Source organism: Anarhichas minor, unplaced genomic scaffold (genome assembly GCF_050575085.1).
Source record: "Anarhichas minor isolate MPS153535 unplaced genomic scaffold, ASM5057508v1 ptg000014l, whole genome shotgun sequence".
Classification (NCBI taxonomy): domain Eukaryota; kingdom Metazoa; phylum Chordata; class Actinopteri; order Perciformes; family Anarhichadidae; genus Anarhichas; species Anarhichas minor.
Window position 1 is genome coordinate 13,171,104 of NW_027466460.1, and position 26,451 is coordinate 13,197,554.

At 45.4% G+C, this 26,451-nt stretch overlaps 1 protein-coding gene across 3 annotated transcripts; it reads left to right on the top strand.

Annotated features, from left to right (window-relative positions):
- The first annotated feature begins 569 nt into the window (after positions 1 to 569).
- Positions 570 to 25,736, top strand: ttyh3b (tweety family member 3b). 3 transcript variants are annotated; one of them, XM_076091567.1, is made up of 15 exons: positions 570 to 1,093; positions 2,278 to 2,464; positions 8,473 to 8,669; positions 12,280 to 12,391; positions 12,485 to 12,705; positions 13,568 to 13,663; positions 13,780 to 13,852; positions 14,025 to 14,100; positions 15,033 to 15,088; positions 15,608 to 15,700; positions 15,908 to 16,000; positions 16,086 to 16,222; positions 18,034 to 18,207; positions 20,741 to 20,816; positions 22,684 to 25,736. In XM_076091567.1, the coding sequence occupies exons 2-15, from the start codon at positions 2,339 to 2,341 to the stop codon at positions 22,816 to 22,818; spliced, it is 1,665 nt and encodes a 554-aa protein (XP_075947682.1). In that variant the 5' UTR covers positions 570 to 1,093; positions 2,278 to 2,338; the 3' UTR covers positions 22,819 to 25,736. The 3 variants fall into 3 exon arrangements, with proteins under 3 accessions (XP_075947682.1, XP_075947683.1, XP_075947684.1); XM_076091568.1 differs by lacking the exon at positions 18,034 to 18,207; XM_076091569.1 differs by lacking the exons at positions 18,034 to 18,207; positions 20,741 to 20,816 and having other exon boundaries at positions 22,684 to 22,827.
- Positions 25,737 to 26,451: the final 715 nt, after the last annotated feature.

Sequence of the window (26,451 nt, forward strand, 5' to 3'; positions counted from 1 at the left end):
TTGATACATTTTACTGTGAATAGTTGATCACATGTACTAGTAGGATTTATGAAGCAGGAGTGTTTATTTGAGGATATTCACATTCATTTTACTTAAAGAAAAGGCAGTGGTGGAGGAAGTACTCCAAATATTTGACTTAATCAAACATAAAACAATCTCCACATGTAAAATACTCTTACTTAAGTACATAAATATCAGCATCAAAATACACTTAAACTACCAAAAGTAAAAGTACTCATTATGCAGAATGACTAATTTCATTAAAATATATATATATATATATATATGTGTGTGTTATTATCATTGGATGATGATTCATTTGTAAGCATCACAAATGTTGCAGCTGGTAATTGTAAAAAAAAGTATGTAAATACTCAAGTAATGTAGCCTACAACTACCTCAAAATTGTACATAATTAAATGTACTAATGAAGCTCCTGACTGTAACATGTACTACCATCGTTTCAACGTTAAGGGGCGGTGTGTTTGCGCATTTGCTCTCTCCCTCTCTCTCACACAAACACACACACACACACACACAGAGAGAGAGAGAGAGAGAGAGAGAGAGAGAGAGAGCTGTGCCGCAAAGCCCCGTCCTCCAGGGCTTCTTTAAACACCGTGTTCGCTTCACGCTCCAACAATATCATCCAATTAAAGAGCCGCAGCGCTAAACTCTCTTCAACTCGACGACGGTCATCGGGGGAACAGCACCGACGAAGCACCGACCGACGATACGGTGTAAGAGCGGAAAGAACAACGACGGCGTAAACGGTAACAACGTTGCGGGTCAACGACTTTAACCCCTAACCGGCCGAGGCATTGTTGCTCTCTGGGGGAAGGCAGTGGAAACAGGAGGGCGTCTCGGTGAAATGAGAGCGCACCGGGTCGGTGACCGTCGTTCCGTTGTTTTCGATGTGGTTGGGACCGCAGCGAGCTCGGTGCGGCCGCGTTGATGCAGCAGCAGCGCACGGCTGTGGTGTTCAAATCCACCACAATAGAAGAATAGAAGAAGACAATAGGTGAACCACACCGCCGGCCCTCGGACTCCTAAAGACTCCACCAACAAACGAGAGTCTGCGCCCGCTTTCACCGAGGTAAGGCGGTCACACGGTGCCTCGTCTGCGGCTGTGTGATGCCCACAGACTCCGGTAGACTGCGGTAGTTTTAACGCACAAAGCGGGATAAAGACAGCTAATCCGTTTTGTTTTTGCGTGGATACCCTCCACTGAGTCGACCTACATGCGTTGGCACAGTACAGTCGGTGTAATAGAAAGAGTCGCGGTTCGGTTTAACGGCCGTTTAAACCGTGCACGACACGTTTGTCTCGCGGAAGCCTGTGTTTCTCCGTATGGGCGTAAATTGGGTGATGCGAGGTAGCTGTCAGCCACGCTATTGTCGTGTTATAATTCATGTGCGGGATGTCCAAATACAGCATGACCTCATTGGTTTAATATGTGCTCACAATGGGATATCCTAAAATGTAATTTTAGGATAAATATCATCATCATATCAGGACATTTAATGGTTTGTTTGTGATTAGAGTGGGAAGGACAGATTATATGGCACTAATATTGCCCACGGTTGTCACGATAAAGGCACATTATGTGACAAAGCTGTTACCCACAATACACCAGGAACTGCAAAGGAAAACAGACCCTTAAATGGGCAAAATAATCATATTGTTTGAGGTCATTATGAAAGATGTCCACTTTCAAATAATAAAAAAAGAATTAAAATGAATGTGATATTGCATATTGCAGTGTTTTAGCCGTTTTTAACCACTCGCACAGCAAGGATGCACAAGTGTGTCACTGATGGGCACAGACGGACACAAAGACAGAACTGCTAGAAGGGACGCATTTCACGATTTAAATATTTTCAATCTATGCACATTAATGTGGAGTTTATAGGACATCTTAATAAAACTGTGTGCAAAAAAAAGAGAGTGTACAATATATCGGCGTGTTGATGTTTGATTGGCATGTTTGTCCCACCGCTGTGGCTGACGAATCGCAGATAACTCATCACAGACAACTCATCACACTGGCTTTGTAATAACGCCAGTCATCGGTAATTACTCCAGTTGACCGAATTAGGCTTTTGGTGTTTTTGGTGACGGCGGATGCTGAACCTTCATCTTACTTAATGTGTTTGGCGGAATGACATCGATACGAGCAGTTTTCGACCTCCGTCTGCCATGACAGGCGGTGAGAACAGTGCATGAAGTCATTTTCTCTGCCCTGTTAATAACCCACAACGGCGGTGAATCTCTCCACAGTGTCCGTTGTGAGGAATCAGCTTTGAGAGTGAAGTGACAGGCGGCAGGTAGCTGGATCAGGATGGCGGCCGTGGTGAACTACTCTCCGCCCTGGTGGGTGAATCTGCTCCACCGGATGCCTCATTTCAACATCGAATTTCAGCTCGTCAGCAGTGACTTCAGACCGGAGGACTCTGAGTACCAGAAGGTAAGACGAGAACGGGGGAATAATTACCTCCCACTCGGGATTCATCATCCTCTTCATCACGCAGCATCACCTTATCGTCCCACCGCCTGGCACCTGCGCACACTGTCGTTTCACAGCAGAGTGGTGGCCCCCGGCTGTCCTGCAACCACAGAGTTGTTGTGGGTTCCCTCCCGGCATCGATCAATGCTTTGTGTGTGTGTGTGTGTGTGTGAGAGAGAGAAATGTCCTTGAATCAAGACACTGATCCCCTACCTGCTCCATCATTTTTATGGACATATGTTGTGCAGAATGTATTAGCTGATTAATCAAAAGTGAGGTGGTTCCATAACCTGGGGTTGGAACCCTTAAAAGCATGAACGTGAAAACCCTGACTGAGTCTGCAGCGCTGCCTTAGAGAGCAGCTCTATCTCAAAAAAAATGGGGCTTTGGCCCAGTTTTGCTGCATTTCATTTGAATCCTCAAACAAGGTGACTTCCAGGTCTCTGCACCAGGAAACACAGCCCCACAAAAAAAAAAGGAAAAAGGCCAAGACCACATCGTTTAGAATCCCACATTTCATGGGCTGCGGTCTCCCCTCAATGTAAGTCTGCTGACATGTACGTACGGGGGGAGAGGACGGAGGGCGTGCGAGTTCAAGAGCCGAGCGTGGGAAGGCACCCACTGCCGCAAACAAGGGAGCGAGATGGGAACTGGAGAGGGAAGCGGGAAGCGAGGAGGAGTGAGGAAGATAAAGAGAGGCTGATTGGAGGCGAGAGGGGGGGAGAGGGAGAGGGAGAGAGACAGAGAGAAGGCTGGATGGGCCATGGGAGGTGCTTCTAAAGTGCCAAATAGCCACTTCCTGCGAGCTATTCAGTGTTTCACTGAGGGCCTTTGTGAGTGTGTGTGTCAATGTGTGTGACCACTAGAATTTTAAGGATCCCCTTTTTAGACTAATTACATCTTGACATAGTTAAGCTGACGAGGCTGTTTCTATGCAAACCGAGCATCCTGCGCTATGGTCGTATGTTTGTATGAACAGCAGTGGTGCACGCTCTCCGTGCTGCATGTATACGACGCCACGTACAGTATGGTCACTTTCTGCGTCAGTGCGTATTTAGCTCTTCGTGTTGTTTGTCGAGGTGAGGTCACAGATCTCCCTCAGGGGTTGTGTGTGTGTGCGTGCGTGTGTGTGCGTGTGTTATTGTGTGTGTGAATATAGGGGTTCTATTCAGGGTGAAATCATTAATTCTGGCTAGACGGGGGGAGGGAGAGGGAGGGATAGAAGGGTGAGAAAAACAAGAAAAAGGAGGTTGAATTGGATTGGCGATGGAGGGAGGGAATGAGGAGGGAGGGAATGAGGAGGGAGGGAAAGGGGGGAGAGAGTGGGAAAGGGGAGGGCTGGAGTCTGTTGTGAAAGAATGCTCTCTTTCTTTCTTTCACTCTTTCACTGAGGCCCGTCTTTAGATTGGCTCAGTATATCTGTCTCAAAGGCTTTCATGCATCCACTCATCCAGCTGAGAAACTCACACACACACACACACACAGTCCTACACAGTGTCCTTCAGTGCACCAAGTCCGTCACCACACACACACACACACACACACACACACACACACACACACACTCTCTCCCACACAATGGAGAGAGATTCTTCTGTGTAGTGTTTTTCGCCGCAGATTCATTTGTATTCAGCTCTTGAGCTCTGAAGCTGCTCAAAACTTTCTTCTCACACAGTGTCACTCACTCACTCGTGTTCCTCTTCTATCCGATGCAGACATGTTTCTTCTTCTTAAACAAACAAAGAGAGAGAGAGAGAGAGAGACAGACAAGAGCAGTTGGTCTCTGATGACTTTGACTTTATTTGGGATGCTGACTCAGGGATGTTTTTACAGTTTTTAATTTTGTCTCCTGAGGAGCTGAAATAGGAGCTCTCGTCCTGAGGCTTGTGTGTTTATCTGTGTGTGTGTGTGTGCAGGCGCTCCTCTGCTTGTATTATGGTAGAACTGCAGAGTCAGCTACCGGCCACAGTTAAACAGCTGCAGAACATTACGCAGGAGTCATGTGACCTGTAATAACACATATTCCCGGCTGCGGAAAGCAAAGTCTGTAATTGCTATATTGAATCGTGCGTTTCAGTTTTCACAGTGGAAGAAGTTATCTCGATGCATTTTTTGAAAAGGATCAAAGTGGAATTCAAAAGGTTTAAATTTAGAAATGAGTTTGTGTTTTGGTTGCTCTCTGACCCGGTCGTACAGATGAATAACAGCAGAATGGACCGGGGGTCAGTCAGCGCCTCGGGAAAGAAGTTGAGAGGATAGACGGCAAGGCTCCGGCTGCAGAGTAACACCCAGGCAGGGGGGGGGGGGGGAGCAAGGACAACTCGCTGAGGTGGAAGTGATCAGCTCAAACACACACACACACACACACACACACACTTAAATGGACAGATTGAAAGTAGATCACTATGCCTGGGCGTTTAACATTTAGCCCCTCCTCCTCCTCCAACGTGCAAGGTGATCTCCAGTAGCATAGCTGTGCACACACACACACACACACACCCACACCCACACACACACACACACACACATGCACGCCTAAGATCACCATGCTTATTAGTGGCTAATTGATCCACGCTTAATCTGCACTGATGGTTCGTCAGGCTGACGGTTAATCTGGCGGCCATCGTTCGCAGTGGGAGCAGAGAGCAGCAGAGACCTGCTCCTCGGTCAGATTATACGTTTTAACTTTAAGCCCGTACACCAGACATGGCCCGTCCTGGACCAGTTGTTATTGCTTTGTTTACAAAGTAGATTCTTTTTTACTGTCATAATGTCATATAGAAATAGGATAAAAAGATTATTTTAATTTCCCAAAGGTTATGTGGTTGGTTCTATCAGAACAAGAGTACAACAAATGTATTCATTTGAATGTCATATATGACAAAGAAATGTCTGAAATGATGAATTGATTATCAAAATATTTGTTGATAACTGATAATTCATAATGGTAATATCACACGTTCTCTATCGTGTGACTTCCCTCTATCATCGCTGTATCTGTGTCATCCTATTGTCATTCCTGTAGCGTGATTTATGACGGATGAAAACATGGTGACACAGCGAGAGCTTTCATTCTCATTCTTCAAAGCTTAATGCGTTTCAAGCTTCATGGTTTTAAGCCCCAATGTTGATTTTAAAGACACAAGAGATCAAACAATGCATTAGTGGAGCAGCACAGTATGGCCGTACCGTAGCACGGCGTCTCTAGCGCTAAGCCTATAGATAATAACGTAGTATAATGCCAGGAATATACAGAGCTTATCCCCTCCCCTCCTCCCCTCCTCCCCCCTCCTCACCCTCAGCTTCTTCAACCTGTTGGAGAAAAGCAATCAACTGATTTCCTCTCCCTCCGCCCGGCTTCACCAACTGCTTCCCCATGAGAGAGTAATAATGACTAAAAATTACACAAAAATACGAGCTATTCCGTACTTATTATTGCGTAACTCTGGGGCGGCCAAACTGTGGCCTGCAGGCCTATTTTTAAATGGTACATTTTTAAAAAGTATTTTATTTTTGGACCGTGAAAATAATCCAATACTTGGCCATTTCTTCCTGTTTTAACTTATTTACAGATTTACGCATAACATCACAGTATTCTAAGTGGGCACTTCGTGGGCCATGCACTGTATTAGAGCTTAAACGTATTGAATGAATTTAAATCAAATTTAAGAGCAGCAGATGTATAAACCTTATGTCAAACATCTGGCTGTTTAGTCGTGTTGATAGAAAAGAAAATAGAACTTTTTATGGCACATGGATTTTATGGCGAGTTGTAAAGGGATAGAGCCACAAATGACTTTGTAATATTTAAAGGGTTTCCTCCAGCGCCTGAGTAGTGTGAACATTTACAGTATATTGTAACGCCTCCGAGCTGTAGGCTCATGGTTAGAGACCTCAGACAATAGAAGCGCTTCGATGCCTCCGTGGGGACCGAGGGTTGTGCTTTGGACTGCCGTTCGAGGATTAGCCCTCATCTGTCCCTTCAGATGTCCCGTTACACCGCTGCAGGTCACTTCCTGTTACACATCATATTGTATCCTCTCTACTGTAGCGCTCCAGTGACCCACTAGCCCCGCTGCATTGCTGCCGAACCCTTCGCCGGCCCGGTTATACATCTGCCACAGTTCATTTGGAAATGCCGGCCTCATCATTAGGCTGCGTTGTTTGTCGATGTGATCAGAGGTTTGGGCCTTTGAACTGACAAGCGAGGAGCCGCATGTCAGCTGGTTGTAGTGTGGCTGGTTAGTCTGAACTTAGGAAGAACACCAGAGCCAAATCAGGCCCCAGAGATGAATTATTCTTGATGGAAGAATGAGAGTTTTTTTGCCATGAAGCAATGCGGGATGTTGACGGGTTCGTCAAACTTCTCAACACACTGTCGAAAAACTTAATTTGCTTCACAGATGCCTGTGTGCGCAAGAGTAACACGCATCAACGCACTAATGCAACAAATATTAAACATGTCTTTAATCTGTGATGGTGAGCGTGGCCGACATTATACCTGCTCAACATCGCATTGTCAGAGTTACCATTTTGAACATGTCAGCATGGCAGCGTGGACTCTTTGTATCGTAACCCTGGAGCAGGTTAAAAAATGTTTGGTTTGTCACCGCTTGAATTGAAATAAAGTCTTCTTACAAGCCCTCTTCAATGGTTGTAAATGTCTACTGATTGTTCACAAGTTTAGTTCAGTTTTTTCTTTGTTTTTTCATCATTTTTCAAGGCCTGAAGACATAAAAAATGTTCTGTAATTCACAAGAAAACCCCCGAAAAGATCACCAGAAAATCTTTTCGTTTGTTTTCTGCTGGCCTATCCTGTTAATCACTGATCCAGAATATTACGCTTCACATTGCCAAGATTGCATCCCTGATACATTGTTAAGAATCAAAACATTATATTTGAGGCATTTCTGAATATGAATATACATTTTTGACACACATGCACTCACACAATACACACACACACACATTTACAGTAGAGGTGCATACATTTGCCGCAGGGCGAGGAAATTGCTGGCTGGCAAGCGAGGAAAAAATTGAGGTCAGCACGAAAAAAGGGGAGCAGTTTAAAGGAAGCCTGTGAATCTAGGAAGTCTGCGAGGATGTTAGAGGCGGAGTCAGAGGACTCCCCAGACTCACGCTGTTGCTGTTTCTAGCAGCACTGTGGCGCGGCTCCTTTGTCTACTGTAAGGAGTCTAGCAGGTGGAGATTTTGGTTTTCCAGAAACGTGCCTTCGTCTCTCTGTGGTCCCGCCGTGCAATGACTTTTCCAGACATCCCAAGAGGGGGAAAGAAAAACATTGTGTGTGTGTGTGATAAAAAAAAAAGAAAAATGATGTCGTCAGTCCCAGGCAAATCGTTGTAACAGCCCTCATCTCTGTCTTTACCCATTTCTCCCTTTTTAGTGTTCGCTTCAGTCATCTTCTTTCACATCCTTTTCTGTCTCTTCAGTCTCTTTTTTGTTCCAAATATATCACCTCCCCCCCTCTGTCTACCCCCACCACCCCCTTCCTTCTTCTACACTTCAAAGCTTTCAGCGGGTGTGTGATCTGTGTGGTGGGTCTCTGGCACACACACACACACACACACACACAGCTCCCCAACTGCATCGCGTCCGCTCCCTCCGCGGAGGTATGCATGTTTGATGGTGTGCAAATGTGTTTTTCATGGCATCCATCATACACCCCGTTCTAACAGACACTATTTTCTGGCCTCAAATGGCCGGAGAGGTGGAACACAAGTCGTGTATCTGTGCGCGCAGGAGAAACTAACTCGTGTGGTCCGTCTGCTCACTATCTGGTTTCTGCTCCTATCAGCTGATTTGCTTCCTGTATGTTCAACCCACTTCCTAAATCGTCCCCCGTGATAAGGGCTGTTCAAGCTCAGACTTTGACGGGAAAATCGTGACTTAAACTGTATTCCGACGTCGTACATTGTTTTGTTTCCACTAATTGTTTTCTTTCTCTGCAGTCCATCTTGCTGCTCGGGGCGGTGGCGTTGCTGTGCCTGGGCCTGGACCTCCTCTTCCTCCTCTTCTACTCATTCTGGCTCTGCTGCCGGCGACGCAAGAGCGACGACTCCTCGCACTCTCGCACGCACTCCCAGCAGCCCAGCGCCGACTGCTGCTGCACCGCCTGGTGCGTCATCATCGCCACGCTCGTCTGCAGGTGAGAGGTCAACCCCCCCATTAGAGTCTACGCGTTTAGAATAAAGTCGTGTGTTTATAGGAAGGTGTTCAACCTCATTTTCCCGTGCAACAGCTGCGACTATAAGATTTGTTCTATTAAGAATGCGTGAGTGAGTAAAGGTCAATATATTTAATCATTCTCAATTAAAGGAATTGCACTATAGCCTTAAATAGAGTCTCTAACGTATCTCTGGGGATGGAGAGGGCACTGATTTTGCTGGCTCGGTGTGATACAGCCTGTTGCTGCACAGCTGCATCGAGATTGTCGCTAAAACTGCACAGAACGGACACTGTGTTTGAGTCACATAGGGACCCATATTAACATTATGTGCACACATGGTGCTGTCCATTTTCTTGCATTCATATTTATGTTTCTCTCCATGCCCATTTTAAATGTGCACATTAACAAGCTGGGGCCAGAAATGAAACAAAAATAAAAGTTAATATGCCAAAATAAAGTTGAAAAGTTGCAATAAAAGCAGATGGGAACAGCCTTGACGTCATGGTGCCTGCTTCTACTGCTGCATACAAAGCATTCATTTCACTGTTACATGCTTCCACACCACCAGTAACCCCTAAAAACAGACAATCAAAGTTATGGGAGTGTTCGTAGCGGCTGTGTTCCAGGTTCCAGTCCAGACAGGGGCTGTTTGCTGCAGCTCACTTCTGTCGCTATTGCCATAGCAGCTGATAAAAACACCGTAAAGGGGGATTATAACAGAGCAATTCTCATTCTATCTTAGAAACAACAATGAAATGTGAAGATATACAGTATCAGTTACTGGAGCTCAGTTATTTGTGCGCTCTTGTCATGGAAACACTCACCGGTTCACGTCTTAGTTTGCTCAAAACTTAGCCACCATTTTAGACTAGTGGGCCTTATGTACAGTTAACTGTGTGTTGCAGTTGTGGTGTGAAATCATTATATCTTTGATTATTTAAAAAGGTGATTATGCTCCACTGTGAGTTTGGAGAGAAGTCTGAGGAAACCCTTGAAAGATGATGACGTCACAAATGTATCGCAGGTACAGCAGAAAACACGGCTACTTGTCTCACGAGTTTTCATTGGACAGCAGCCAGCGTGACTGTTAATCGACTGACACTGCACCAAGCGAGTCCACTCTAGTCTGGTTTAGGCAAGGAAGGCCGTGTGGTGTTCCTGGGAGCCAGCTGGGTGGTCACGCTCCACCGGTTGTGTTTATGTGACTCTGAAGGATGTGTACACGGAGATACACGATCGTCCCAGCAGCGGGGTCGCAGGGTATTTCGACCACAGATGACACACACACACACACACACACACACACACAAACGGTTCCTCGCTCCTCGACTTCCCCTCTCCAGACATTTTGTCCCTCTCTTCCCCTCTTCTTCATCTCTTTTTGTCCTCCTCCGTTATTTATCATTTCTCTCTGATCGGCCGTTTCCCTGGCCTAGAAAGGTTGCCATGGAGACAGAAGCAGATTTGATGCAGAGACGAGAAATGAATTATACAGTCTGTGTGTGTGTGTGTGTGTGTGTGTGTGTGTGTGTGTCTGTCCGTGTGTTATCGCGTGACTCAGTGCAGAAAAGTGTTGTTGTTTTTTTTTGCAGCGTTTAATATTTCATGATTAGCTATAATATTTCTTATTGAATATTTGATATGAATCTGCGTGCGTATGTGTGTGAGTGTGTGTGAGTGTGTGTGTGTGTGTGTCTTCATGCGAGCAAGAGCGCTCATGCGATTCTTTTGTCCACGATTTAATATGACATCATACTTTATTTTTGGCACAGCACCAACCACATGTGGACTTCCTCCGTTTGCGTGCAGCTGCAGAGTGTTGAGAGGGAAGAAGCCGCGTCTTGATTTATTTTTTGATCAACAGAACATTAATCTAACGTTGTTATTATCAATTACGTCTTCAGTTATTGAGAAACAATCACAAACTGATTCAGATACCTCAACTCAGAGGATGTGCCGATACCAAGTCCTCATCACCTCACTGCTGAGAACTCGTCATAATATTTCTTTTATGTAAGGCGACACGAGGCCAGCGGGGCTGTTGACTAAGACCTGCAGCTGGCTCCGACTGAATAAATGTAGCTGCAGCTCGAACACTCATTTCTATCGTCACAATGACAAAGAGAGAATTATGACGTTTTCAGTTCGTGGTTGATTTAGTAACTGGAGGTGTCTGTATGGGAATTTGAATCCAGCATGGGAATGGCGGACATCGGCTGTAATGATCCAAGTTACTAAATAGAGAGTTTATTACAGAATGTAAACTACTAATTGGATGCATTTATTTTGGATTCAGGTGAACAGGTTGCTGTTTCTCTGAGAAACGATGATGACTTAGTGATGTATGTGTTTATGTTAAATCAGAGTTCAGCCGGCCGATGTTGGCTGTCAATTATCTGACTTTGCCTAACTGGCCCTTTGTCCTACGCTGTTGGTTGATAAAGTCATGAAATCCCCCCCGACAGGAGCGGCAGGTATTAAACCAGCGAGATGAAACCCGCGGAGAGAGGAGGGCAGAGAGGAGGGCAGAGAGGAGGGATGAAGGGAAGGAGAGGATGAGTAAACACGAGCGGAGGGAGATGATTCACCTGAGATGACATGGAGGATGGAGTGAGATGGTGGGAGGCAGAGGGGGGGGGGGGGGGTGGACCAATAAAAAGAGACGTTATTTACATCAACATGTAATGCACATTCATGCCTTTATTCTGATTCTCCTGTCAAGTCCGTTTCCCTCTGTGTCACATGTACACATAAAGTCCATCGTAAAGCTCTGAAACACACACACACACTCACACAAAGGCGTGTGTGTGTGTAAACCAGCTGTAACACGGGGCTACTCAAGATCTAATGGGCTACAATGAATTGCCCTAACAATGGCCATAAATTCCCCTCGACAAATCTGCCTGTTGTTCGCGTTCAGACCGAGACACCATCAATGCAAAGAGTGCACTCAAGCACACACACACACACACACACACACACACACACACACACGTGAACGCATACAGTACACAAAGAGACAAGCGGGTGAGTGAGAAAATAAGTGCATAGTGGGGAGGGGCTGTGTGTGTGTGTGTGGGGGGGGAGAGGGGAGATAGAGAGTGTAAAGGAGGTTTCTTTGGAGGTGACGGTGGTGTTGGGGGGGGGGGGGGGTTTGGTGAACATGCTTCAGGAGTACGAGGGTTTTGAAGAAAGGCTGTTGGGGCTGTTGAGCCTCAGATATTGTAGCATGTGTCACGTGTGGATGAAGGGCTGCAGAAGGATCATATTATGTGCGGTCTGGTGACCCAATTGTTGTGTAGACTCTGTGTGTGTGTGTGTGTGTGAGAATCATTCCTGGTAGTCCTGTGCCTGCCCGAGGCCGGAGGGTGACACCAATGCAAAGAACAGCGAGCTCAGCGTCGCCTGTTGCTGGTTAACAGAGGAACTGCACTTAATAACTTCACCGTCTTCGCTTCAGTCTCGTTCAGTGTGTGAGCGCCTGTATGACTGTGAGAAATGTGTCATACATATCCATATTAGTTGATTTGATGCCATCCGGCGGTTTGATTAGTCACCGTGTTAACGCTTCCTGTTTTCTGCCTCCCAGCGCCGGCATCGCGGTGGGGTTCTATGGAAACGGCGAGTCGAGCGATGGGGCCAGCCGCTTGGCGTACTCCCTCCGCCACGCCAACCGCACCGTGTCCGGGGTGGAGAAACTGGTGAGCTACCTGCTGGATCCTCACGCATAAAAGAGTGAAACATGTGATTCGTGGCAGTTTCGAGGTTGACTTCTCTGTCCCGTGAATGTCCAGGTGTCAGACAGCGCCCTCGCCTTAAACCAGACAGTGGAGGAGAACTTGGTCCAGCTGGAGATAGCCTTCCAGGAGCAGACGGACTACGTGTCCATCATCCAAAAGCTGCAGGGACAGCTGGACGAGCTGGTGAGGCTGATGGTGGACATTCCCTTCTGGTCCAACACTGACATTTCCCTGGAGGACTTGGCCCACAAGACGGAGGCTTTTGATTTTTACAGGTCAGTACGAACGAGTAACGATGTGTGTTTTGTAACGCATGAAGGAATTCGCTGGATTGAACTGGAAACCGATCTGTTCAGAGGGAATTCTACAAAGTGTTTTTACATTTCAAATGTTCATTTCAGAGATAAATTCAAATCAACCACTCTGGCCTGAACACAAAGGTGTTAAAACCAAGTTTCAAAAATTTGCCAGTGACGTCACGGCTGGAGTAAGCAAGGTAACAAGGGGATAGGACAAACAGAAATGTGCTGAGCTGACAGAATCATGAGCATGAATCATGCACATGCAAACAAATCTGACGAGGGGCAGACAAGAGAATCCAAAGTCCAAAGGCAGAGGTTCAAACCAGGAATGCAAATCCAACAAGTGTACGGCAGAGAATCAGAAATCCCAGTAGTCCAAAAAATCATGGCTGCCACTTTGATACTTCTTCTGGGTCATTTAACTCAGTTAAAATAAATATATTTAGCCGCATGCAGAGGGTCAGGCTGATACAAGTCCATGTTAACGTCCAGGTTCAGGTTCAGGTAACAGAGGGCTTGAAAGCCAAAAGCACATAACACGAAAACAACAAGCTGGTCAAGGACTGTGTGGGAAAATGGCTGCAGAGCTGATTAGGTAAAGTGGGAACAGGTGTGTCGGTAGGTGTGGCTGTCAGCTGATGGGGGAAAGGAGGGGAAGTGTGAGGGCGTCTGATGGGACGGATGGAAAGTGGTTTGATCTGGGGAACTAGACATGTGTCTGGAGAGGAGGGACAGGTGAACTGGTGTATGTTAACGGATAAATCAGCTCACCCTCTACTTTGTGGCTCGTGTTGCTTCTGTGTGTTGTGTCATCTATTTGTATTTGTGTCCACAGGTGGCTGGGGTACCTCAGCCTGCTGCTGTTCGATGTACTCATCTGTCTTCTGGTGCTCTTCGGCCTGATACGCAACTCTAGAGGCACTCTGATTGGGTAAGCTACGACACAAGGTGCTCCCATTGGACGAGCCAAATCCCGTCTAGAATCTGTTGTTGTTGTTGTTGTTGTTGAATCTTGACTTTAAAAACATGCGTCTTTGTGTCCTTCAGCGTGTGTCTGCTCGGTGTGCTGACTCTGATCATCAGCTGGGGGTCTCTCGGCCTGGAGCTGGCTGTCGCTGTTGTAAGTGTAACCATGGCAACATCGCTGAGCTCTCAGGCTCCGCAGTGATGTAATCCCCCCCCCCCCCTCACTGCTTGTGTGTTCAGCGTGGATGCTGCTGTAGGCTGATGCGTCATGTGTGTGTGTGTGTGTGTGTGTGTGTGTGTGTGTGTGTGCTTTACCCTCTTTACAGTCCGCCAGCGACTTCTGCGTTTCCCCGGACACCTTCGTCACCAGGGTAACCAAGGAAAACGCTGTCATCGACCAAGGTAAGGAGACAAGGAAACACACAACCAGGTAACTGGTACCAGCCGTTTTTTTCAGACGGCGTTTCCAAAACTTTTAGGCTCGTGAATCGTAAAAAACAAAACTGTCACAGGCTTAAATATATGTCCCTTTGATGTCACCTGAAGACTTTTTCTTCCTCCTCTTATTGTTTTATTTTTAGAGGCCTGACAATATGAAACAATCCTGTGTTACATAAGGAAAATATCAGAGATTCTGTGTATCATTCCCTTTTCTACAACTGCTCCACCGGGGATGACTTCAGCTCCCCACCGCCGTAGAAAGACAACAGCTTGTATAATGTGTGGTCAGTAGTGTTGATCATGAAGGAAGAATCAAGAGCTGATTGGTCCACAGACACTGTGGGTTTGACAAATAAGCGGAAACGTCTTGAATAGACTTCAGTATTCACCCTGACATGTTGCTTCTATTTTAAGACACGTTTTAAGACAAGTGTTTGTGTGTGTGTATCCAGTTTGACTGACACTCTCTCTGCTGACTGCAATGCATCAGGAATCCTGCACACTACCCCTCCCCCCCCCCCCCCTCACTCTTCTTCCTGCCTCTCCCCAACGTTAAAATAATTAAATAAAAAAATCTCCAGAGCCCATTTCTGCTTTTTCACTTCGGCTCATTATCTGATTTGTTCTCTCTCTTCATCCTCTTCTACCTCTCCCTCCCTCTCTTCCCTCTTTGCACTCGTCTAATGAGTTCTGTTGTCTGTCAGTTGTTTCCGCTCTGTAGAGCACAGATGTTGCCTCTGTGACACACACACACACACACAGGATTATGCCTGAGTAGTACTGCTAACGAGCCTCCATAGAGAGATTCTGGGCGTAGAAAGTCTTAATAACAGTAATAGTGTTTGCCTTTCGTTCATTATTCTAATAACATGTATGTATGTGTTCATTCACAGATATCCTGCAGTATTACTTGAGGTGCAGCCCTGGCCAAATCAACCCCTTCCAGCAGGTAACTTCATCCTATTGTTGAAGTTATTCTTTTGATTTCTGCTCTTTATAGAAAACATTTCCTCCATTTCATGTGTTTGTTTTTCCTTAAAGCTGTACTATGTAGCACTGTTGGTTGCTGCTTGTAAGCACACGGCATGCAAAGTTGAATCCTCCAGAGAGAGAGAGAGAGAGAGAGAGAGAGAGACGAAAACATTCGGCGAGGAAACAAAACGTTGGTCGTCAAATACCTCCGCTAAGGGCGCCTTCTCCCTCCGTATCATACGCCGGGGGCCTGACAAAGCCACAATATTTGACGACGCAGCAAAATATCAGAAGAAAAAAAAGAGCAAATACAGGCAGAGGGCAGAAACTCAGTGAGTCATAAGTGATGATTGAGAGGGGTTAATTCTGTACGATACTTTACATGCTGCTTATTATGCCTTTTTAAACCTGTAAAGCAATCAAATAACCCAGAGATGTATTTGTGCGTGTTTTTTGTCCTTGTGTCTCTTGTCTCTCTCTCTCTTGTGTTTTGCAGAGGCTGTCAGGGAGTCACAAAGCATTGGTGGAGATGCAGGATGATGTGGCGGAGCTACTGAGATCAGCGACACGTGATTATGCCAACACCAAGGTGTGTGTGTGTGTGCGCGCTCGTGTGTGCGCAATGATGTGTAGCTCTTTTATTTTCACGGATGAGTGGATCTGCGCTAGCGGGAGCCTGACGGTAGTGGCGGTTACAGAAAGCGCCACGTGTTCATAGATGGTGTGTGAGGATGGACATGAAGGCGGACAGTCTACATTTGAGCGCGCGTGTTTAACCGTTGCTTCTTGTGTGCAGGGGAGTCTCGAGCAAATCCAGTCCGTGCTGAATTCCACCGAGGTCGGTCTTCACCAGCTGACCGCTCTGGTCGACTGTCGCAGCCTACACATGGTGAGTCGCTTTGTGCGTCCAGAGAGGAAAAACTCAAAATCCAAGACTTTCTCCACAAAACTGACGCCTCTCCTCCCCCGTGCAGGACTACGTCCAGGCGTTGACTGGGCTGTGTTATGACGGGGTGGAGGGCGTCATCTACCTGGTTCTCTTCTCCTTCGTCACTGCTCTGATGTTCTCCTCCATTGTGTGCAGCGTGCCACATACCTGGCCTGGCAAGAGGTGACACACACACACACACACACACACACACATATACAGTCTCTCGCACACAAGCACACACACAAGACTCGCACAAGGCTTTTCTTTACACTAACAGCTAACGTGTTACTCGTTCTAACTTCCTAATTGTTTAACTAAATGCATCCTGTGACCTGAAAACAGTGGAAAGCCCCATGAGGAATCCACTCGGTGCCCATGCATGTGTCACTCTGTCAGTGTTTTGGCCTCCTTCCTCCCGTACGCCTGTCTTTGCATCCATCCAGTTTTCTCTGCAAGTTTATTTGATTGTTTCTACCGTCAGCACTGCCAGTCTGGCTGAATGTTTGTTTCTATGTTTGTACTTATCTCTCATTTTCTTTTTTCTCCGCTGTGGACTTGGAGCACCAGTGTTGTGTTAGATTGTGTGTATCACCACGTTTTTTTTTCCTTCATTTTTTTTTTCTTTCTGTGCCCCACTTCCTCCTGTTCCGTCCCTTCTTTCTCTCCCCCTGTCCTGATTTGGAAACGCTTTGGGCTTCAGCGAATGATGGTGGTTATCGAGGAAATCAAACCCCCGCGGTCCGATAAAACGGCCCCTTTTCAAATAGCCAAACAAACAAATAATGATTTGGTTAAATTAGCGCAAAGAGCTCTAGACAACACTCAGGTGAACGATTTGAATAACGAACCACAGCTGTGCCATAATTGTGGTGTTTTACGCTTGTTTGTTGGGTGTGAATTACCGGCCCAGCTGGTTTTAAGCAATAATCCATAATGTCCCAGAGTTTGTTGGGGTTGGTTGCACATCACGCTGCCTGTGCTGAGCTCTTTTTTTGGTTGCTGGAGTGAAACACCTCCATCTAGTGGCCAGTCAATGCAGTAACTGCTGTCGTGCCTCATGCCTGCGTTAACGTTCTTCATACTGCTCCCGCCCTCTTTTCTTTGAAACATTACCGGCCTGATGCGTACGCGTCAATATGTGGGGTGGCTGTTATAAACGTCCCTAAAACAACCTCAAAGAATAGTACAGATATTCCTGATAATAGGGTCTACATATGCACACGTACATGTATTTTGTGGTTGAGCCGTACATTGTAGAAGCCATTACATTTCTGTAGCCAGAGATGCAACTTCCAAATCAGCACATATCTTATTTGACGCCTCATTGTGTTACGTCGCTGGCCCGTTTTTACATTTTTGACCATTTTATGTCTGAAAATAGTTTTGCCCAAACCAGCCATGTTATCTCTTCTTTTTTTTTTTGTTCTTTCTCCCCCTGATGTTTTTGCTTTAAGTTCCATGGAGCACTCGGCGATGCATGAAGTACTTTCAGGAAAATTGATTTCAATTTGATTCAGTTTTGGACAATTTGAAATGCAGAGTAATTATCAGGAGCGAGTCCTCTGTGTCAATAGAGGACGACTGCATGAGAAGACAATGACTGCATGTTTCTACGTATTAAAAGAGTGTGGAGGAATCTACTATCATGTTATGTAACCACACACAGCAATGACAAACAGCTTCGCTCTGGGCTGTGTAGTAACATTAGAGCCCCCACTGTACTTGTAGTGGAGCTGTTGTGTAGATGAATGCTGCCCATGTTCCTTTTCTTCTTGTTCAGCTGCTTTGGTGCTGAAGGCATGGCCTCACCCAGTCTCGTGTGTCAGGGGACTCCACATAGTACAAGTACACCTTCCCCTCTCCTAACCTCCTCTTCAACCACTTGTTTACACTCTGTTGTCTCTCTCGGATCTCCCTCCCCTCTACCCTTCCCCCCCCCCTCCTATCCATCATGCCCTCTCGTGCCCTGCCCTAACCCTGACCAATTGAAGGACGGATGAGGAAGACGGAGAGGACGAGTCGGGTGCCTCGCGGGGCGGTGTGCACGATAACCTGTACCGCGTTCACATGCCCAGTCTCTACAGCTGTGGCTCCAGCTACGGTAGCGAAGCTAGCCTGCCCGCTACAGCCCACACTGTCAGCAATGCCCCCGTCACTGAATACATGTGAGTTAGCACCCACCGCTAGCTAGAGGCTAGCAGGATCAATACACTGCCTGCCGTAGGTAGCTGATGCTTGCCCCCTCCCACCCAACCCCCCAACCCCCCAACCCCCGAGACCCAGACTAGCAGCATAGCAACGCTCCACTGCCTGCGATGCGATAAGTTAGAATAGATAGTTTGTGCTCTGTACGGCTCGCATGTCCCTTGTGACACATTGTCAGTGAGTTAAAACCCCGCTCTAGCTTTCCTTTTGATACCGATAGAAAAATTGCTGCCTGCTGTATCAGCCAGCCTGCCTGTTTCAGTCCAACTCTACCTTCCATAGTATAAGTATAACGCTTTCACCCTGCTTGCTACGTGTTACAGTTTGCCAAAGGACTGCTTGCTCTGAATACAACAAGAGAACTTAGCAGATGCATCTCTAGTCTGCCACTGCTTGCTTCTATATTAGCTGTGAGCTAATCAAGTACTATGTGATGTTTGCTGTAACTCTGCAGCAGGAAATAAGAAAATAGACCAAACCTGTATTCTGAAAGTCAATGTGGCCTTGTGAGTGTTTTTGACCATTAAAGGACCGTGTTTTTCATGTTTTGGTCCATCGACAAATCCTATAAGCCGATGAGTTATGTTCCAAAGCATTTAGTAGGGTTTTAGAGTGATTTATGTCCTTCCATGTAGTCAGTTTGAGTCCATGCCAGAACATTAGGAGACTTGACACTTGCCTGAGATAGGTAAGGCCTTACAGTGAAAGTTAGGCTATCTTTGCGTGACTATACAGGCGTGAGGATATGTCGTTCCTTGTCGTGCTCGTGGAATCTGACATTCAAGAACAAGAGTCAAAGGAACAGATTCACATAATCCAGTTCAGTAACATTCAGTAGACCTATACTTTGGAAACTGGTTTGGCAGTAAGTTAAACTCTATATTCATAGTTAATGGACCAAAACATAGAAAACCACTTATTTGTCCTTTAAGTACAAAGATCTTACGTTTTATTTCAAACTGAAACAGAGCTTTAAATACTGAACGATGACTAATGTGTGTTGTTTATATCAAGCGACCTATGTATCTCTTTGCATTATTACTGTAAGTTGAACCTTCAGACATCCATAATATTTACCTCTTAGGTGTGTAGACGTGTAGACTGTTAACATCAGTCATCAGTTGCGCTGTTGTACATAAAATACAAGAGATCAAGGAAATAGCCTTTGTTTGGCTTGCTGCTAAACTGTGCTCGCAAGGGACATTTATCTTTGAGGCTCCTTTTTAGTCCTTTAATAGTTATTATTTACCAATATATACTTTTTACCAGACCAATGATAAAGGTCCTATTTTACTGAGCCAGTGTCCCATTGTTAGACCAAATGTTTGTCTTTTGTGCATTGTTAAGAAAGAATGTCAGCTATGTGGGACTGTGGCCGAGGTGTTTAACCCCTGGCTATATGGTGCCAGCGAGCTTAAGTCCCCGACTTATAATTACTACTGAGGCCATTTATCAGACAGTCAGTGAAGGGGAACTTTGTTATCGTTCAACCGTGACCCTATTGTCCCGCGTTCTTGTGTCGAAGTTACACGTGGACAACAATTTTTGAAATTGGTCCAATATATTGAACAAGAACGCTGCAGCCGCTAACAGGCTGTAATGTAATCACACAGGGCAATTCCTCGCCATCGATGTACGTCCACTGAAAGGACTTGTTTTTGCCATTGACGAGCTCAGATTGTTATTATAAGTGTCTGGAAACATTACGGAAAGGACCCGACAGACACTTCTTTACCTTTCGCTTGCGTGTTTGCTCAGGGAAGTCTCGTTCTAAAAACGTTTTCTAAAATCTTGCGTCACATTATCAATATCAACAAAATATTCAGTTAACACGAAGCTACACTTTCTGTACTCCAACACGGCACACTCTGACAACACTGATCTCCCTCCAACTCTCACTCAAGTTTTTCGCCGTTGTCTTCCGGCAACAAGTCACAATGATTAACGGACCGGATCAAACAAAAGGTAAACGGTGGAAACGTGAATGAGAGTTGAGGCAGAGTTTGTTGTGTCGGAGTACAGAAAGCATAGCTTAGTGTTGTTTCAAAGGTTTTCAATGGCATGGCTGAATATTTTGCTGATTTCGTAAATGTGGATGCGAGCTAAGATTTCAGAACGAGACTTCTCAGACCGGATCAAGCAAAAGGTAAAGAAAACCTTTTTTTTAGTCACTAGGGTTCTTTCGACAATGTTGTCAGTGGAACAAAAACAAGCACTTTTAGTGGCTGTAAATTGACCGAGCAATTACATCGCAGCCTGTTTAGCGTCCGCCGTCTGCAGCGTTCTCCTTCAATACTGGAACAGCTTCAAAAAACGTGTATCCACATTAGTCACTAAGACACAAAAACATGGAGAAACAGGGTCCAGGTTGAGAAATACCGGAGTTGCCCTTCAAGTCGTAATCATGAGCAGACCACAGATGGACAACAGATCAACAGCTGAGCACCAGTGGCAGGGTGACCACATGCAGTAACCTCTTATTCTATAATGCAGGAGCCAGAACGCAAACTTTCAGAACCCTCGGTGTGAGAACACCCCCCTGATTGGCAGGGAGTCCCCTCCACCCTCTGTAAGTGCACACTTTCTAGAACACACTCTCCCTCCACTACCTTCCAATACCCACAATGCAGCTGGGAAATATTCTAAACCGCAGAACCCGCAGAGATGGGACTTGATCATTCTAGACTGTAACCAAGGAAGCATGGTGTTGATAAATGCACTTGTGTCTTAATGTCTACTGTTTTTATAGCATGCTAGTGTGGATATTGGAAGGTAGTGCCCTATCCCTACACCACTGCAAGTGTCCTCTGTGCTCAAACTAGACCGTGATCACGGATCGCCTTTTCGGAAAGGTCATTTTGGCAGCCTGGGATAACTGGAAGTTTGAAAAAGAAGTCTGTTGTTAGCAGGATTTGCACTTCACATCAAAAGAGAAGCTTGTCTCTTCTGATAAGTGCAATTGTTGTCCTCTACTTCTGATGTACAAAGTCTGGTTGGTGTCACTGTGGCCGTCAGTGCCATGTGAGGAGAACTCGTAGACCACGTAGCGACAAACGGAGACATCATTGAGATGTTTTTCTGTTGTTTTATTTACATTTAAAACCCTTTTCTTCAACACCAAGTCACAATCCTTGCAGGTGTCTGAATTGCACCTCTTGTTTGAACTATTTGCCACTAAACAGGTTGAGAGTTGTGGCTCTGACAAGGTGCTGCTGGGACTGTAGTTGTGGGTGTTGTTCCATGCAGTATCAACTTCATACATATGGGGCGACAAGAGCGTGGACTGACAAAATCGAATCCACAAAATGGTAAATGGACCGCATTCATACAGCGCATTTCTAAATCCCACCTTACCGGACACATCGCTTTAACATGTTGCCTCTCAATTCACCCATTCACACACCGATGGTGCAGCGTTAGTGCTTCTAAACACCTTTTAGGATACAGCTGGCCGCACCCTGCAGTGAAGATGAAACATTTTTGAGCCCAACCCTCTAAATTTCCTGCTCCCCCTCCCCCCCCCCCCCTCCCCCTCCTGTTCCCACAGTGTGTCTATGTGTGCATTTTCCTGTCCAGGTGTATGTGTCCTCTGTTTCTGTGCCCCCTCACCCTTCACCATTAAACAGTAGCAGGAGCACACGTTCCCCACCTCCACGGTACTGAACTGTAGCAGCCACCCCATCTGGCCCCGGTTCATCATTGTTAGGCCGGTGTGTGGACCGGGCCGCTGTCATCGCTGTGTCTGCAGCCGTGAGGAAACCAGGGACCTCCAACAGTAACCAGCCAGCTGCTCACAAACGAGACCACTAACTCATACCAGGCTAACAACCTACTACATCAGAACTAGAGCACTAACTACAAGCCACTGACAAAAATGGACCACATCTGCTAATTTACAATAACACCATCCAGACCTTAATCTGCTGTTATGTCGCCAGTGACTGTTGTAATCAAACCCCCGGCTGTCCAAATGACTGGTCAAAGTATTTCTGCTGTGTTTGTGTTTGTTTGTATCTATATATCTACGTATCTACGTATCTATCTATCTACCCATCTATCTACGTATCTATCTATATATCTACATATCTATCTATCTATCTACGTATCTATCTATTTATCTACATATCTATCTATCTATTAGAGATCTACCTATCTATGTATGTTACTTACAACCATTGACATTACCTGATCTAATGTACATGATTAAACTGTTTCTACATTACTTCTTTTATTCTTCCGTGTAAATAAGGCGTGATCATAATCAACACGTCTTTTCTTCTCGTCTTCTCGTTATCTTCCCTCCTGACTCTTAATTCTTTCCTACTTCACTTCCTCCCTCTGGTTGTCTTCTCCCCCAACATAACTCCCCCACTTCTCCTCCCTCTCCTCCCCCCCCCCTCCTTCCTTTTGTTCCCTCACTGTCCACGTCTCTCCAGTACACCTCCAGTATGAGAGCGAAGTACCTGGCCACCAACCGACCGGACCAGAACCGACGCTCCGTTCCCAACGACCAACTGGACCCGGCTAGCCGGCCTCACCCCGCTGCCCGACCACAGTCCTCAGTCCACTAGAGACCAGAACCGCACCAGTCCAACCCAGTACTGCCTAAATCCAGTTTTCACAGCCAGTAACGAGATCCAACTCGGCGCTCAGCAGAGCTCGAGCAGAGCGGGGCCTTTTCTTAAAAGCACCAACAGGACCCCGCTTTGTCAAGGTCCACTGAACTTCACCAACACCGACCGGTTCCCCACAAACAACACAGCAAGTCCGAACTCACCAACCGAGCACCTCAGCGAAGGACTGCCCTCTGAAGGTCCACTTCTACTTCTCGCCCCCAATTATCCAAAAGTTTAAAAGCCGACGCCCATCCCAGAAGATCACGATTTCTACTCCTCTCCTCCCCGAGCTGTGACGCATCAGCCCACATACCCACAATGCACAGCAACTAAAGCTCCTTGGCTCTGGATTCGTCCACTTTCTTCTTCTACTTTTCAATTATCTCTCCGCTCCACTGGGATCCGTACACTGCCCTCCGGTGGAGACAGCTCCCACCACTCAATCCCCTGACACTTTTACATTTAGATCACACACACACACACACACACGCACACACACACACACACACACACACACTGTACAGACCTGTAAATAGTAAACGTGTGCTTTACTCTCATTCCATGAGAAGTATACTGTTGAATCATTACTGGTAATGTGGTGTGCTGCGTGTTTACCATGGACGTCTTTTGCTGTACCTCTCTTACACACACACACACACACACACACACACACACACACACACACACACGCGTGTATAAATAATAAGCCAGTGAATTAGAAAGCCATGTTTAGATAGAAAACGTACCACCACATCCACACCCTCTTTAGCTTAACATTGTCGTCTAACTAAGACTTGAAAAGTGTGTCCACATCTCTCTCTCTCTCTGTATTTGTTTACGTGCGTTCACAGTGCACGTGTCGCGTTATGAACGTGAGCCAGGAATCCTGTTGTGGAATAACTGATTTGAATTTTTGGGGGTCGAAGCGAGAGACAAAGGGACGTAAGAAGGCTCAACCTGTGCCAAAAAACTCTGAATGCCTGATTCTGTCCTCTTCTTCTACTGCCTCCACACGTCTCAAAATAAAGGGGAACGAAATCTCGTGGAATGTCCCCCCCCCCCCCCCCCCCCCCCGACTGTAAATTAAAGGGAACGACACTTGAAAAAATAAAAACAATGGACAGAAGTGGAATAAGACTCACTGGAAATTGCGACTACACATTTGCCAGGTGCTATGAGGGCTGGTCAAGAAGACGATCAGGACTGAGGAGCGACGGAAACGTTTTTAATTGTTTTTTATTACTTTTGCGTTCATTCAGGGATGTGATCAGGAATATAAAAAGCAGTAAAAATAAAACACCTCCATCAAATCCTGGAATCCTGAAAATCCCTGATAAATAGTCTTACAAAATGAGGGAAAGTGGGTGTTTTTTTAATGTTTCATCATAAGCTGAATTCATGTGATGTGATACTGTGACTGAGTAGTATTCTGTTTCCTCTTCTCTACCGCTTTTTCTTTCTTCCTGTGCTTTTATTTTGTTAACTGGTGACCTTCGATCGACCTTTAGACACCAGTCTTTCTGTCTTTCTTTTATTTTATTTTATCTTTTTACCCACAAGCACAAATTCTCTTCAAGGTGACTTTGCGAGCTGGAGAAGTGAAACACACTGCCAGTGGTTTTTCCTCCCGCTCTAAAACTCTCTGTACAGTGTATAAAAAACTGTATCCGTGAACCCGTGTGTGTGTGTGTGTGTGTATGTGTGTGTGTATGACAACGCTGCAGCGTGATTGGCTGTTGCTCTATCGCACTGTTACTGTGTAAGTACAGTGATCAGTGTGTCTGAGCCCGAGTCATTTCTGCACAGACGCCGCGCATGCCCTCATACACACACACACACACACATTAAAACACACACACACATACATGCTGTACATACAATACACATTCAAACACACACACTCACACACACCACAGTTTCCTATGAAAATGCATCTTTCCCTCTTGTCCCGTTTACATTCACATCTAGAGCTGTAGTGACTGCACGCCCTCCCACAGCTGATAACCATTTGCATTATGGGTGATTAGTAGGTAACGTAGTAACCACGTTTCAGAGTGAGCCGAGCCCTAACATCCAACCACCATTCCTGTACAGCATTTTAATATTCTACTATTAATCAATGACCACTTCTCGTATAAGCGAGACAATCTTACATGTGTGACTTTGCTAGAGAGAAGATGTCCATGTTATGGTAACAATGCTACCGATGGTCTAGTACTTTACAGTGGGGTTTGTTCTTATTTTTTAGCACCATAAATGCAAACAACGTTAAGATCTGTGGGACTCGTCACTGATTAATGGCCTTTCATAATGTTTTTAAAACTCTTACAACACTCTTCATATCACGGGTTGTTTTTTTTTCTCTGTCTTGTAAAAAAAAAAAAAAATCAAACTTTAAAGATAAAACAATAGCTAGCTGTTTTGTAGGAGAACAAAGGCAAGAGCAGCGTTTTTCCTCTCTTATTAATGGTGAATGACTCTCTCTGTCTTGCAATGTTTTAATAAAACTATTCCAGTGTCGTCTGCGCAGCTGACTGAAAGTTGTATTTGAATTCCTGTGCGATGCGATTTAACCGATCTGGTGCAGTCTGTCTTGATGGGGAGGAAGAAAAAAATCAAAAGATCCACGCTGGTGCTGGAGAGTCAGCCACGTCTGTGTGTGTGTGTGTGTGTGTGCGGTATTTACAGGACTTCAAGTACACCTCTCTCCAGATGTGACGGGCAAACATTGTTTTCTATGGCTGTTTTTATTTTCCGATGGTTTAACTAAGATATTAATGATGTACATGTCAAAACTGTGGTAATGATATCATCCAGCCTGGAATTAAATGTTTAAAAAAAAAGAAGAAATTAAAGCAACTTTAACGTACTGATCCAGACTGCAGGGTGTTTTCTTAATGTGAGTGAACGAACAGAGAGGCAAGTATTCATCTTTTCATTCAGGTCCTTGTCCTTAGTTCTTACTGCTCAGTGCAGACACACAGTAACTGATACTGTGTGTCTGCACTGTTGCTGGGTAGATTATAAAGAAGCAGATGAATCTGTCGGGTCGGCAAGCTCTCAGAACCTGAAAGCACAAAGGGAAAGTTTGGAGAGCTCTCGCGTGAGACTGAAATGGTTTGGTAGGTTTTTATAGGCGCCAAACACATTTTCATACCGCATTGATTCAGCTTCCATCATTTATTATTGATGATTCATTGCAAACTGTCTACTTCTGCTTAAGGCCAATCAATTAAACATGCAGTTCTATACATATATATATGTATATATACTGTATATATACCTATGCACTACCATTTATGTCAACTGGAGAGGGACAGTGTTTGACAGTGATGAAATAAGGTAATTACCTCCATTAATCTCCACTCATCTTTGTAGTTTTAGTGCATTTAATGTGACATTTTAACCGTCTTATGGTTCCATTTGTTTTACAACAGTTGTTGGATGCAAGTATCATTTTTGGAAATCAGAATGGTGTATTTTATCTATCAATGTATTGTTTTATTTTAATTAAATCTAGACGCTCTTTGTTTATTAAAAGCAGTTAATTAGAAAAGAAGTCAAGGTGACTAAATACAGTCGACATCT

What these genes read in the sequence shown, in the direction of transcription:
- ttyh3b (XM_076091567.1), top strand. Translation starts at nt 2,339, where the DNA reads ATGGCGGCCGTGGTGAACTACTCTCCGCCCTGGTGGGTGAATCTGCTC. An exon ending in ATCGCCACGCTCGTCTGCAG is followed by an intron (nt 8,670 to 12,279) that starts GTGAGAGGTCAA and finishes TCTGCCTCCCAG; the next exon opens with CGCCGGCATCGCGGTGGGGT. An exon ending in GTGATTATGCCAACACCAAG is followed by an intron (nt 15,701 to 15,907) that starts GTGTGTGTGTGT and finishes TCTTGTGTGCAG; the next exon opens with GGGAGTCTCGAGCAAATCCA.